A 14,773-nucleotide genomic window follows, 5' to 3' on the forward strand; every position below is an offset into this window, starting at 1 on the left:
TCACAGAACAACCATATTTGTTATTAAATAATTTCTATTTGTGACAGAAACTTTCTTAACTAACCCACTGAAATTCCTTTCTGGGTTCATAGACACTCCCTTCCCAATATGAAATATTCAGACTGGTGCCCGTGACTCATTGATTGCCTGCAGCTGGTACCTTACTCTTTGGTGTGCCCACCAGCTGTTAGGTGCTTATAAGAATAAGTTTTAATTGTGCTCAAACTGGCTGATACCATTTGGACTTAAATGTTTTAATTAAATATTATGTAAATTAGTGTACTGCATCTTCATAAAGATAGTTGTTTCTGGGAAACTAAGTGAAATGCTGGGAAAAAGATAGTTTCCAAAATATTTCTGTCAAATTAGGCAGGTGAGATAACTGTATGAGAAGGGAAAAGACTGTAACATCTAGAAGTTGCTGTATAAGTTCAATTTACATTAAAGAATGGCTATGGGGGGGCTCCTGGGTGGCGCAGTCGGTTAAGCGTCCGACTTAAGCCAGGTCACGATCTCGCGGTCCGTGAGTTCGAGCCCCGCGTCAGGCTCCGGGCTGATGGCTCGGAGCCTGGAGCCTGTTTCCGATTCTGTGTCTCCCTCTCTCTCTGCCCCTCCCCCGTTCATGCTCTGTCTCTCTCTGTCCCCAAAATAAATAAACGTTAAAGAATGGCTATGGGGTGTCTGGGTGGCTGAGTTGTTTGAACATCTGACTTTTGATTTCAGCTCAGATTATGATCTCATGATGGTAAGATTGAGCCCCATGTTGGGCTTTGTGCCTGCTTCAGATCCTGTCTCCCTCTCTCTCTGCTCCTCCCCAACTCTCTCTCTCAAAATAAATAAAGAAGCTTAATAAAAAGAAAAAAAGAGAAAAAAAAGAATGCCTAACTGGGAATCATAAGGAATGACCTATGTGTGTCATTTAACAGCTGAAGCAGGTCTTGGTTCTTGTCAAATGATTGGTGAATAGAGATATTTATGTATTTTATGTTAGAATTGTATGTTAAAGACATTATTTTTTTACTTTAATCACCTTTTTGGATTAATTGACCAACTATTGGATTAGAGAGCACCTTTGGGATATTCCCTTAGAGTTTCTTCCATGTGAAGAAATGTTGGTACATTCATGAAATGTTTTGACTATATTCCTCATGTTTGTGCTTCACTGTTGTCCTGGTAGGTCTTACAGGTCAGCATATATTAGGATGTTCTGCACATTTAGAATTTGCTGATTCTCTTTGGATTTCTCATATTCAGTATTAAGGGTCATATTTTTTTGATTGTCAAATCTAGCAATGCTCATATCATCTGACTAATGGAAACTATTAGGGGTGGACAACTTTATAAATATATTCTCTGTATATTCTTCATGAAGTACATAGTATGTGTATGAATGTATATTTATTATATATATATGTTATGTATATATATGTATATATGTTAACATATATACACTTAAACACATACTATGTACTTCATAAATTTCATTTGTCTATTTATATATACATATGCACATTTTCCCTATATAAGCAAATTATAAACAATGGTGAAAATAAGTGGAAGAATAAAAACAAAATGTGACTCAACTCTGTAGTTTTGAATCCTGCTTGCACAGAGTTAATTTGCAACATGCAATGATTCATGTTAGGTCCATCCACCCCTTACCCCCCAACCCCCACACCTCACCACAAGTGCCAATTAGAAAAGAGGGGCGCCTGGGTGGCTCAGTTGGTTAAGCGGCCGACTTCGGCTCAGGTCATGATCTCGCGGTCTGTGAGTTCGAACCCCGCGTCGGGCTCTGTGCTGACAGCTCAGAGCCTGGAGCCTGTTTCAGATTCTGTGTCTCCCTCTCTCTGACCCTCCCCTGTTCATGCTCTGTCTCTCCCTATCTCAAAAATAAATAAAATGTTAAAAAAAAAAATTAAAAAAAAAAAAAGAAAAGATGGAGAGAGTTGCCTGGGTAGCTCAGTCTGTTGAGTGTCTGACTCTTGATTTCCGCTCAGGTCATGATCTTATGGTTCATGAGATCGAGCCCCTCGTCAAGCTCATGCTGACAGCATGGAGACTGCTTGGGATTATTTCTCTCCTTCTCTTTCTGCCCCTCTCCCCCGCAAAAAGATATGGAGATAGAATGAGGGACTTTTTCTGGAGAACAGCCCATCTCAAAAGATAGTCTATTTCAAATAGGATAAATATCGTGTTTGTTGATTCAGTGTGCCCTTTTTACTCCTGTGTGTTTACACTGTGGATGGCTTCCTGTGTTCTGGTGGGTACTATTGGATGCTAAGAACAACAGGAATGCTTGGAGAAGAGGTCTGAATTCAGAAATGTGCTTACCAGGCAGATGAAATCCTAGCATGAGTGGTGTAGAGGTGGGTCCAAGGAAAAGTAATATCATTTAAATCATACTACTGTATCCTTTACCTGAGACTTTATAAGCCCTTTATACTGTGCATAAGATGACCTTAGGGCGTGCAGGGCCCATCTGCCTGCTGTCCAGGTATGACCCGCCCCAGTCAGTGTGTGGCTCAGGCTCTCCCTTTACTGACTGCTGGTGAGGCCATCATGGCCTCCATAGGTACAAAGGGAGGGTGTACATTCATTCAGAGAAAAATCTCTAAGGTACTAAAGACATTTATTCTGTCAGAAGTAAGTGGGAGCGTTGATAATTGTTGACATTTTTGGAGAGAACCTGAAGAACATATTTGACATGAAGGACATATATATTCCCCCTATAACTTATATCAATCCATCTCAAATGGAAAGGGTCAATTATACTTCTCCCTGATAGGAGTACTTCACTGTCTTTGAAATCAGTGATCAGTTTATACATTCCAACAGTTTAATATCCTTTGTGTGTATCCCTTTTTGTACATTGCCTTGCTTCGGGCCATTCTTAGTATGCTTCTTGATTATTACAGAAGCTCTCAAGGGCGTCTTTTCTGCTTCAGTGTATCCCCATCTGTCATTGCCATAAATGTGGCCTCTTTAAATCACAGATATGCTCATGTCCTTCTTTTCCTTAAAATATTTCAGTTTCTCATAACTTACCCCACGATAGAGTCAAATCCCCACAACACTGCTTCCAAGACTATTTATGTTTATGATTTGGTTCTTGTCCATCTCTTGAGCCTCATCTCTGTTCAGCCACTCCCTTACCCTAACGTACACACCTCTTTGATCTACCTTTACTAAATTACTTGACGTTCCTGGAGGCTGTCATGCTGTTTTGTGACCATGAATCTTCATACACACTATTCCTTATGCCAACACTGCCCTCCCTTTCCATTACTTTACTTCTTTTGGTTCTTCAAAACTCAAGCCTATTTGAAATAAGCATGTTCTCTTTGACCTCATAACTCCACTTGTACGAGTTTCTTTTAATGAAACAATTTATGTGTAAATATGTTTATTGTAACTAGCAATAATTGTACTAGCAAAAATACTGTATTTGGAGTAACTTAAATTCCAATAGTAGGGCAATGGCTTAGTAAATACTATTCAATATTGCATAGCCATTAGAGTGATACTTCTGTAGATTATTGATAACATAAGAGAAGATCTATAAAATAATATTAAAAGCATATGAAGCACAAACATGTATATGTATTCTCATTTATATGTTTTAGTATATATTTCATGAGGAAGACAAGAGAGATTTTAAAATATCATTGGCAGGAGGGGTGCCTGGCTGGCTCAGTTAGTAGAGCATATGGCTTTTTATCTCACGGTTGTGAGTTCAAGCTCCACATTGGGACTAGAGATTACTTAAAAAAAAAAAAAATGAAAAAAATCACCGGAAGGAAATACCTTAAGAATGATAGAAGCTCTTCGGGTGGTAGGATTATTTTATTTTGTCTTTATATTATAAGTTTTTTGTATTCCAAGTTTCTCTAAGTGTATGTGTAGTTTACAATCAAGAGAACATTTCTGATTAAACACATGCAAGTGGATTCAAGGATCCACCCACCTGGGAAGTCTTCCATGAACTACTGATTGGGATGCCTCTCTTCATATTCTGAGGGCAAGGATAAGTCTTAAATGACTTTTTCTCAGTGCCAAGCACAGTAATTGCTTTGTGGTAAGTGCTCAGTCAAAGGTAAATGAATCAATAAACAAGAAATGAAGCCTCTTCTGGAGTTAGGCAGACACCCTAATCACTCACTGGCCCCCTGTGTGATAACAGGAGCCCTGGAGAGCACAGAGACCTGTGGAAAGTGCTTGCTTGTCTGGATTACTCCTTTTCCTAGAATTTAAACTAGAGTCTTATATTCAAGGGTCCTACCGTTCTTTTTTTTTTTTTTAATTTAAAATGTTTTATTTATTTTAGAGAGAGAGAGAGAGACAGAGAGATAGAGCATAAGCATGAGGAGGGACAAAGGTGGAGACAGAATCTGAAGCAGGCTCCAGGCTCTGAGCTGTCAGCACAGCCTGATGTGGGACTCGAACCCAGGGACTGTGAGATCATGAGCTGAAGTTGGTTGCCTAACCACACAGGTGCCCCGATGGTCCTACCATTGTAGTCCCTATCCCCCACCCTCTGACCTGTCCAAACTGCCCCTTTTCTCAGGTCTGTTTCAAATGCCGTCAGCTCCTTGAAGTTCTTCCTGATACCTCTCTTCTAGTGAGAGATTTTAAGTCTCTTTGGTTTGTCTCCTACCCTGTTATCAGTTGTTTTTGTCTGCACCTTCTCTGTCAGAAGTCTGGAAGGATCCTAAGGAAAGGAAGCATGCTTTGTTTAGATTCCAGCATTTTATAGTGCCTAATGATATTTTTGCATACAGCTGATGCTCTGTAAATGATGGTTACCTTGTGTCACCAATTCTGCCTTATGAATTTTTCTCACTTGGGCTTTCCCTGACCAGTCAATGTAAAATTGAACACTTTGCCCTGGAACTGCACATGTCTCAGATCTGGTTTTTATTTTATTTTGCTGTATAGTGATCATCACCATCAGATACACCAAGTAGTTTACTTACCAATTTCTTTGTCACCTCCAGTCGATAATAGAGATGAATATTAGTTTTGTTCACACTATCCTGAGAGCCTATGATTGTGTCTGGTCCATAGAAGATATCCAGTAAATATTTGTGGAATGAATAGTTGAAGGATAAATAAGTTCAGTTCCATTAACTTCAACAAGCAGGTACCAAATGCTTACTGTTTTGTAAAGCGCGACAAAAAGAACTGCGGATAAATCAAAGATGCTTCTCGTCCACAGAATTATTTTTCAGTCTCATATGAGAGAAAGTTTCAGAGACATGATACAGCATGAACTTTGGTAAGTGCGAAGATAAAAATGTTGATGGTATCCAGGGGGAGTCTGAGGAATAGGAGACCTGATTCCCACTAACTCTACGTATAGAGACTTCTTGAAAGCTGTAAAACACGAGTTGAGTCTTGAAACATGGGTAAGATCTGAAGAGTAGTAGAGAAGATTGTGGACATGTGCATGGCTGGAGTGAGAAGCAAAAGAAGGAGCTGGCAAAATGAATTCTGAAGACAGTAAAGGGGTCATTTGTCTTCCTTATAAAGAAGGGGATGGCAAAGAAAACAGTTTGAAATTTTACTTAAACTCAGGCACATCCTTGTGGATATTGAGCAAGGCAATGTTGTAAAGCCTTGGGAAAGGTACTCTGTAGTGAGGGAAGAACTAGGGATAGGAAGAAGTACAGAAAGTAGAGATCCCTTGGGAAGCTACTGAAATCCGCCTCACGTTCCTTAGTAAAGGGCTGGATTCCGTGGTGGTGGGTATTGTATCTGTGAAGCTTGAGAGTTTACGATGTGAAGTGCTGCAAACACACGTTTTGAAGGTAGAACTGGTACAACTCAGCTTCTTACTCTGTTTCTTCATTTATAGAACAAGAATAGTAATTCTGTTTGGCTGACTCTAATGAGGCTGTTTAGAAAATATAAATTAAACCTTGTTCAATATTAACTTTTTCTATGAATGTAGGTAATCTCAGCACTGGACAGGACTTCAATAACCAGCTGTACCTTTTACCCGCTGCATTTACCTGAAATTTACAATCCTGTTTAACTTCTACAAGTTAAGCCTTTGAGGTCAACATGCCTATTCTTGTTTTATAGATGAGAAAACTAAGGTATAGAGGTTGAATGATTTCTCCATAGTCACATACCAGTGAAGTTATAGGACTGGTACTCGAACATGATCTTTGGAAACCTACTCCTGTGCAAATCCCAGCTCAGTGCTCTGTCTGTACAACCCAGACCAATTCTCTGGAAAATCTTGGTGTTATCTCCCCAGAAAATATCACACCGCTCATCATTTTATTTCCATTAAAGCAAAGTCATATCTGAGACCTCCTTATCAGTGGCAAGTTTGCCCCCTGAGTTGGGAGGCAGTCAGGTTTTCTACTTGACTTGTAGTTTGGAGTATTATAAAGTTCATCAGTCAAAAGTTTGGACATGAAACCACCACCTCAAGCATTAAATCTTAAATCATTCTCTAAAGCATCCTCGGTGCTATGACAGTCAGGGAAGCCTGTTTCTATCAGGACACTGGCTCTGTTAACACCTCCTAGATTCTCCAATCATTAGTTTTCACGGGTTGGTTTCAGAGAGTTTTTAGCCAGCAGTCAGTGAATGCCCCAAAGAGTTGAATACAGTTTCTTTTGCGGCTTTTACACTTAATGATGGCCTATTCACTTGAATAAGCTTCTGGTCTCACCTTCAATTCAGGAACAGCTAAGTGATATACTTCTCCTATCCCTTCTTACTGAGATCGGAATCCTGGTGCTTTCTGGAAGTTTTTGTTGAAATGGGCTTGCGTAAAGTGAGAGCCGCAGGGTGAGTTTGATATGTCATTCATTCATCCATGCCTTCATTCCTTTATTTCACGGACTGCTTTTTGGGCTAGTCCTCCTTGAGGGGCAGGAACTAGATACTGACCTTGCCTTAAAGTAGCTTAAAGACCAGAAGGGGTGCTAAGACCTCTTCCTTGAAGCCGTTGCTCACCCATCGAAGCAGATGATATTCTTTCTTTTGTGTCTTGGGACACAAAAGGGTTTTTGGGACTTTAATAAATCTCTCACCCTATTGTATTGCATTACTCTACTTCCATGTCTCTGTGAGTGTCCTGAGGGCTTGGAGCAAAGTCTATCCGTTTATCTCTACCTCCCTAGTATCAGACACAGTACAGGATAGGTTTTTAATAACTGTGTGGTGGATAAATAAATAAATAGGAAGTTTAGGTGCAGAATAACCCTGGGAGGATGGGAAGGAGGTGGCATTTTGGCTTTCAGGGATAGATGTATAGAAAAGGGGAAGTCTTCACAGCAATGGGGTGCAGTGTATCAACGATATGGAGACGGAGGTTAAGGCCTCTGTGATTCCAGAAGTGATTCCTTTCGGATGGACTGTGGGGTTCACAAAAGCGGGGACATGGAAATAATGTTGGAAAAGGAGTATCTCATTTGTTTCTATTTCTAGATAGATTTCATTGCAAGGACAAACTATAATTTGTTTATCCACTCACATGACAGTGGATATTATTTGGTTGTTTATAGTTTGACTGTTACAAATAAAGCTGCTATGAACATCAAAAGAAAAAAAAAAAAAAAAACATAGGAAATAATGCCGGAGAAGGTGGTTGGGGTCCAATATGGGTTTTGCAGAGGAGGCAATGAATAGCCAATAATGTTACTGCTCACAGGCCTTTGTGCCACTTCTAAAGATTCCATCTCTTGGGTTTTAAGGGAAAGAAAGGCAAGGGGAAGAATGAGAATATCATGTTATGAGGATTCAGGCCTGAAAAAATTTGACGGAGCTTAGGGCTGGGGATGGCTAAAATGGAAAGGTAGCCAGGGCTCTTGGAATGGGCCCATCTTACCCTGGGGTTGTGTGTGTTGTTTTCAGTTGTCAGTCTTCAGGCGTGCTATGTTTGGACAAACCTGTATTGGATGTTTTTTAGCTGAACTTTGCAGAGGATGAGTGCTAGGAGGACATCACTGCTCTACCCCTTATTAGCTCTTTGCACATGCCCCCAGCATAGTGCCTCAGCTGTTGTCCCAGGAATGACTGCAGGTCAGTCTTGGTGGCAGACGGCTGCCACTGGCTGATGCTTCTTTGTTTCCCCACTTGGAGTGCATTGTTGGCACATGGAAGAGCCTCTACAAATATCCCCTGAGTGGAATTGAACTGCTGAAGTAGAGCCAAAGATAGTTTTACTCACCTCGGGGACATCAGAAACAGGAGATTTGTCTAGACTCGAGTTAAATGCACACGGCTCATGGGTGATAGAATTTTCTGTTAGGAAAATAACATGACAGGTATCATCTTCCTGGTTTCTTTATGCAACGGGAATGGGAGGGAGCAGAAATAGGGGGGTAGCGGACTCTCATCAAATTAGTAGTTATCTCTGGGACATGAATTAAGGAGTGTCCAGGCAAGTTGAGGTTGTCTGGTGGAGTCAGAGACTGATGTCTTCCATTTTTAATGGAGTAGGAATGGGAGAGTGCAGAGTATTCAAGTCAGCTCTGTGGGCTCTGCTGGGAATTGCATGTGCACAGCTGAGATTACAACTTCTGAAAACACATGCAGTCTGTTTGTCTTTCCAATTAGGCACACACTTGTATGCATGCCCAGCTTTTAGGAAGGAGAAGCTGCTATCTATTAACAAGGTGGTATTATTGTTATTGGTATTGTTATTATTATCATTATTATTATTTTGCCAAATGGTTAGGCTTCCTAGAGTGGAAGTAAATTGACTATGCTGCCTGAGCTTTTATGTGTGGTGGGATGTGAAGGGGCTAGGAGACTGGGTAGAAATAGTACACCTTACAGATTGAGAAGGGCTGGCCATGTTCTGTTCAGAGGCTTCGCCCTTTTCTTGCCACTGCACTGCAGCTCACTTGAGGTATCTAGTCAAGTGGCTGATCATCTGTGTGACATCTGGGGACCGGCAGTTAGGTCTCCTCTGTTTTTATGAAATTATCTATCTTAGCCAAATTTGAAATTATTTCCTTTATACTTAGAGGAAATCAGTCATCTTGGCAGAAGACTCCTATCTGGTTCCGTTGTGCGTGTCAGTGTTTTGTCTCCTAGAGGAGGCATTTGCATAGTTGTAATTCAGTGCCAAAATTAAGAAAAAAAATCTTTTTAACCAGTTATATATTTTTGTATGTGTGTTTAATTGAGGCAATTGAGGATGGAAATGGCAGCGTCACTTATTTGGGTGCTTCTATGTTTTGTTTTCTAGAATGTTCCACCTTGCTTCTCCCTGCCCCTTCTCAGAAGATAATGGGTGTGGTGGGCAGGGTGGCAGGCAGTGGGTAAACAGCTTGGCAGCACTCTTGAGTGCCACTGCTAATGCTCTTCCCCGAGATGAGAGTGTTGGCAAAAATTGCTGCTTAACAACAGCGTGACTCCCCTCTTCTCCCTGGAGACTGACTGCTTCCCTTTGCTGTTGGCTCGGGGCTTTAGATCAGAGATGGTTCCTAATGGGAAACTCTCCCCAGTTTTGGCAGCGGGGATACACATCGCTGGTGATGCTTTGTCATTCTAGCAGCTGATTTATTGTAGAGATTCAGTATGCGGTGCCTGTGGATTGGAAAAATTCAGAGTTCAAGTCTGTTTTATTGACTCCTAGGCAGGCAATCACTGCCAGTGACAGGATCAGTCCAGGGTTTTTGATTATTCTAAATCTCATGTCGCAGAAGCCTGGATAATCTAGCAGTGAGTAATGGATGTGAGTGCCCAGATCCTGGAAATAGCTTTGAGAAGCCTTCCCTTATACACACGGAGGGAACTTATTACTCCATTTGCTCATGGAGTCCTTTGAGTAATCAGCAAATAGTTACTGGAGTGGAATGGGTCATGTTATTCAAATATAGAATGTGTTTGGGGGTAGCCGTTTTCCTGAATGACCACACTTGAATTAGCGATAGTCTCTGAAAACTAGTTCATTTAGAAAAGCCTCCCTATGCCCTTGTCTTAATAATACATAAACCACTTAGGACACGGTGATGAGCGTTTTAGTTTCATCATAGCATAGAAGAAAAAAATCAGTCACTTTTTGGTTCTGCTCTAAGAGCTCGTTTGCCATTTGCTAGTAAGGCTTGTGGCATCTGTTAGAGAGAAGAAGCTGCTTCGTGGTTTGGGCTGCACGAGGGATGTCGCCTCAAGTACTCAATGCATCAGACTGTGACTTCCTGTTGCCTTGTTACTCCCTCTTGAGCGAGAGACAATATGTGAAGAATTCTGATTACAGCTCAGATCTTCAGCGTTAAGAAGTTGCCCTTTGAGCTTGCTCAGTAAATACTGATTAGTTGCAAACCTTCAATTTTGGCCCTTCACCACCCAGAATGGTGCCTACGTAGTGAAGAAAAGTGCTTTTCCCACTGCAGAAGCACTTTAAACAGTAGATTCTTTTGCGGGGAGACGAAAATAGGTTTCCTATTGTTCAAATGGGTGTTTTAAGTGCTTTGCAGGTGTATCTTAGAGAATGGAGGTATTTATTTTTAATGAGAAGAACTGAAGAATAAAAACAATCACAGCCTTGGAGAATTGCAGATCAAAGCTTTTTTCATTATAAAACAAATGAGGGCCTCCGTCCTAGGAGCTAGTAAATTCATTAATTTTTAATAGAGGAATAGGCTATAAATGGTAATTTAATTCTTGTGGGAGAAGATCATTTAAGTGGTGTTTAAAAATCTACATACTTAGGTGGTTTAGAGTGAAAACCTGCTGTGATATCGAAGGTAGTAAATGTATGGTGCAGCTAAGCAACTTGTTCAGAAACACTAAGGGTCCTTTCTAACTGTTCTCTTCCTACTCTGTGTACAGTATAATATGGTGTACTATAAGTCATATTTAGCTCTTGTTTTGGACCTGGGTTTCCTGTCTTGCTGTTTGAATCAGAAATGCCTCTATCAAGAAGTAGAATTGTGTGCAGAAATAATAAGCAAATCCCAAACCTTCCAAATCTTACACATTTTTTTTTTTTTTTTTGCAATTGGGCGAGATCCCTCCTCACCCTTCCAATACTTGCGCTCCTCTCTGAGTGATCCACATGCATTCTTTCTTTTAATCTTCAACTAACTAACAGCCATGATATTTATTTAAGAAGCAAGCCCTGCTCTCCACGAGTGGCCTTGTTGAGTTGAATTCTGTAAGCTGCTTGTTTTTGCGACCATGGACTTACCTCCTTATCTTCGTCAATGTTGTGGTGCTGACTTGGAAAGAGTCTTTTGGCTCCGAAGTCCCACATGCGCCAGGGGGCAGTGGAATTTGGGGACAGTTGTTAAAGTGAACTGACTTTGGAGCCATCTGGCAGGCACAGAAAAGTTGCAGAGCAAAGGAGCTGTCTATGATACAGACATGTTCATGGAGGCACGCATTGTAAGACTGAAGGCGCTGCTGGTCTGAGAAAGGACTTTGGGGAGATAAGATGAATTGTGAAGTCAAACAAGTGTCGAGGCAGAGGAAGCCCTGAGATCCTCTGGTTCGGTCCCCTGTTTTGGAGATGAGGAGACTGTGGCTCGGAGTGTGTCAGAGCATCCCTGGAGCCTACGGCTAATCAGTACCCAAGTCTTCTGTCCTTTAGCTCTGCTGTTGGCTTATTTATGCATTTCCTCATCTAAAGTCTTCCCCGGAACAAGGCAGCACATAAAGAAGTGAATGAATTCACGCATTGTGTGTTTTAACATGCTCATCCTTATCAATCTGTTTGTTTATCCGTATTATAGACCTGCACGTGTTTGCCTATCCCGTTTGCCCTTCCTTTTCTACCCCTCAGATGTGGAGTTGCAGGAAGATGAGAACCTTGTTTAAACTAAAACAAACTTACAGCATTGGCAATGCCATCATGTGCCCAAGAATTCTCAAAAAGTGTTCCTAGGGGATGAGTCTCATCCGTCAAATATTTGCATGTTTTATTTTCTAGGTTTGCTGGACCACGCCGGGCTAGCTCTTTGGTGAGGGGTAGTTGGTGTCCTAGGTTACTGCCTTCTTTTCTGTTCTTGTGAATGTACTGACAACTCCACCTCAGAACCGCTGAAGCCTGAACAATTATCTGCAGTTAGCTTCAGCTGTGCTCTCAGGGCTCGGGAGTCAGAGGGCACGGTCAGGCCCCGACACAGAGGTGCAGGGTTGTGGAATCGATCATCGATAACCCTTCTGGCCATCCATCCGAGAGCCTGTGTTCTCTAAATGATCTCTATGGCCGTTTTAGTCACATATGTTGGATGGCAGTCTGGAAACTTCCACTGTTTGAAGGCTTAATCTTGCAGGTCTGATTCCTAGGTTTGTCCAGGTGGGGGCAGTCAGTTTTCCTTGCCTCTTACCTGTGTTTGGCTCCAGGCTCAGGTTTGGGGGCCCATTTCTGACTCTCTTAAATCTTAGTAGAAACTTCTATTGCACTGTCTTCCTCCTGCATTCTTCTCTGCTTTCTCTTACTTCCTAATGGCATGCACATATGTTGTAATGCGTCTCATCATTAAAAAACATCCTTGGGGCGCCTGGGTGGCGCAGTCGGTTAAGCGTCCGACTTCAGCCAGGTCACGATCTCGCAGTCCGTGAGTTCGAGCCCCGCGTCGGGCTCTGGGCTGATGGCTCGGAGCCTGGAGCCTGTTTCCGATTCTGTGTCTCCCTCTCTCTCTGCCCCTCCCCTGTTCATGCTCTGTCTCTCTCTGTCCCAAAAATAAATAAAAAAAAACAAAAAAACAAAAAAACCAAAAACATCCTTCATTTGATTTTACGTCTCCCTACAGACATTGTACCATTTCATACACCCCTTTTCAGCAAAACTGCTTGAAAGAATTGCTTATCCTTAATTCTTTCACTTCCTTTCCATCCAGTTTCTCCTAGCTCCCAGCCAATCAGATTTGTGGCCTCATCACTCCACTGGAACTGTCCTTGGCTGTGTCATCAGTGACCCTCATTGCCGTATCCAGTGGTCAGAACGCAGCCCTCTTCATTTGAGCCGTCAGTAGCATTTGGCACAACTGACCATTCCTTCCCTCTTCCGCAAGACACATTCTTCATCGAAAGACATACTGATTTCCTTTTTGACATTCTGCAGGGACCTTCTTGGCCTACTTGGCTGGTGTCTCCTGGTCCCCTTATTGACCATTGGAGTGCCTTGGGATCAGTCCTCTAACCCCTTCTCTTCTAAAACAAGACACACTCACATAGTGATCTCTTCCAGTGTCATGTGTTTTTTTTTTTTTTTTAAAGACGATTATTATTTTTTAAGTTTATTTATTTATTTTGAGGGGCAGAGACAGCACAAGTGGGGGAGGGGCAGAGAGTGAGGGAGAGGGAGAGAGAATCCCAAGCTGACTCCGAGCTGCCAGTACAGAGCCCAATGTGGGACTCGAACCCACAAAAATGTGAGATCATGACCCGAGTCAAAACCAGGAGTTGGATGCTTAACCCAGGCACCCCAGTCTCATGGCTTTTAATCTCATCTGTGCGTCCTAAATGTAGAGCTCCAGCCTGACTCTCTCATGCTCTAGACTCCTGTACTCAGTAGTTTATTCAACATTCAAATGGGATCCCTAAAGAGCATCTGAATCTTCACATACCAGTATGGGTCTCCAGGTCTTTACCCCAAATGCTTGACTTTTTCTGCCACCTTCTTTGTCTCATCTCAACAATGGAAGTGCTAGCTTTCTTCCAACTCAGCGTCTCCATGATATAGACATACTATAATACATTGTAAATTTCTAATCATATAATAGGTAACTGTATACGATTGTAATACATTGCAAATATAATTAACTGGTTTTCTTGCTTCATCACTTCTTTGCTGTGGTCTATTTTTAACACTTCACTCAGTAATATTGCTAAACACTGGTTTGATTGTATCTTCCCTCTGCTCCAAACACTAATGGCTTCCTATCTAACTTCACAAGGCCTCTGCAGAATCTGGTCCCTTGTTTTTCACAGATTTTACCTTTGCCGTTCTGTAGCTCATTGACTCTCGCCACCCTGCCCTTCTCATTCCTTGAGTGCACCAGCCTGTTCCCACTGGAGGGCCGTTTGCTAAATCAGCCTGATGTGCTCTTCCCTCACATGTGTACATGCTCACTCCCTTACCTCCTTCATATATTGATTCCATGTGGCTTTCTCCATGACGACTTATCTGAATGGCCTGTTGAAAATTGTCACCTGCCCACAGTGCTGCCTATTGCTTTTTACTGCCCTCTTTCCATGCTCCTTATTAGCATATATTTTTGGTTATTATCTTCCTTTTCATTCTCCCTCTACTAGAATGGAAACCCCTTGGGGACAAAGATTATCATCTGTTGTTTGTCTGATCCTGTATCACTAGCTCCTTAATGGTGCTTGACTCATAATAAGCCATCAGTATATTGAATAAATGGACCAATACTTTCCAGCAAAATCTGCCTTTTCATGGCCCAAAGGTTCTGTTTTCTGTGGCGTTAGTATTTAATGGGAGATACTCTAAGCTTACCAGCACAAGGAATGGATTTAGTTTATATGGCTTTCTTTAGCTGCACACCAGCCACCTTGGAACACCAATGTGATTTCTCTTGTGCAACTTATCAGAGAATTTTCACATAATTACTGTAGTGACGTTATAAATGCTCATTTGAAAGGCTTGGACTTGCAAAGATATATGAGAAGCTGAACCCCCTCAGCTGTCTTTTTAAGGGACCCGAGAAAAAAATATCTAACATCTACTGAGAATTTACTCTGGGTTATGCTTTGCTAAATGCTTTTTATTATCTCTGTCTGTGTCTGTCTTTCTTTCTGTCTCTGTTTCTGCCTCTCTCTCTCTCACACCACA

At 41.7% G+C, this 14,773-nt stretch overlaps 2 protein-coding genes across 6 annotated transcripts in view; one reads left to right on the top strand and one right to left on the bottom strand.

Moving 5' to 3' along the window:
* The window catches only part of LOC121039186 (uncharacterized), a 69,476-nt gene extending 57,333 nt beyond the window's left edge, over positions 1–12,143 (bottom strand). Inside the window, exons 1-3 of the mRNA XM_040489108.1 lie at positions 11,995–12,143; positions 11,162–11,392; positions 8,192–8,306 (exon numbers count right to left, since the gene is read on the bottom strand). Of these exons, the coding sequence (XP_040345042.1) occupies positions 8,192–8,306; positions 11,162–11,392; positions 11,995–12,143 (495 nt within the window). The remainder of the gene's footprint in view (positions 1–8,191; positions 8,307–11,161; positions 11,393–11,994) is intronic.
* FAT3 (FAT atypical cadherin 3) overlaps positions 1–14,773 on the top strand; it is a 673,934-nt gene that overhangs the window by 58,862 nt on the left and 600,299 nt on the right. The gene's annotated exons all lie outside the window — the stretch shown is intronic.

This window comes from Herpailurus yagouaroundi, unplaced genomic scaffold (assembly GCF_014898765.1).
Source record: "Herpailurus yagouaroundi ecotype Mexico unplaced genomic scaffold, PumYag 180, whole genome shotgun sequence".
Lineage (NCBI taxonomy): Eukaryota > Metazoa > Chordata > Mammalia > Carnivora > Felidae > Herpailurus > Herpailurus yagouaroundi.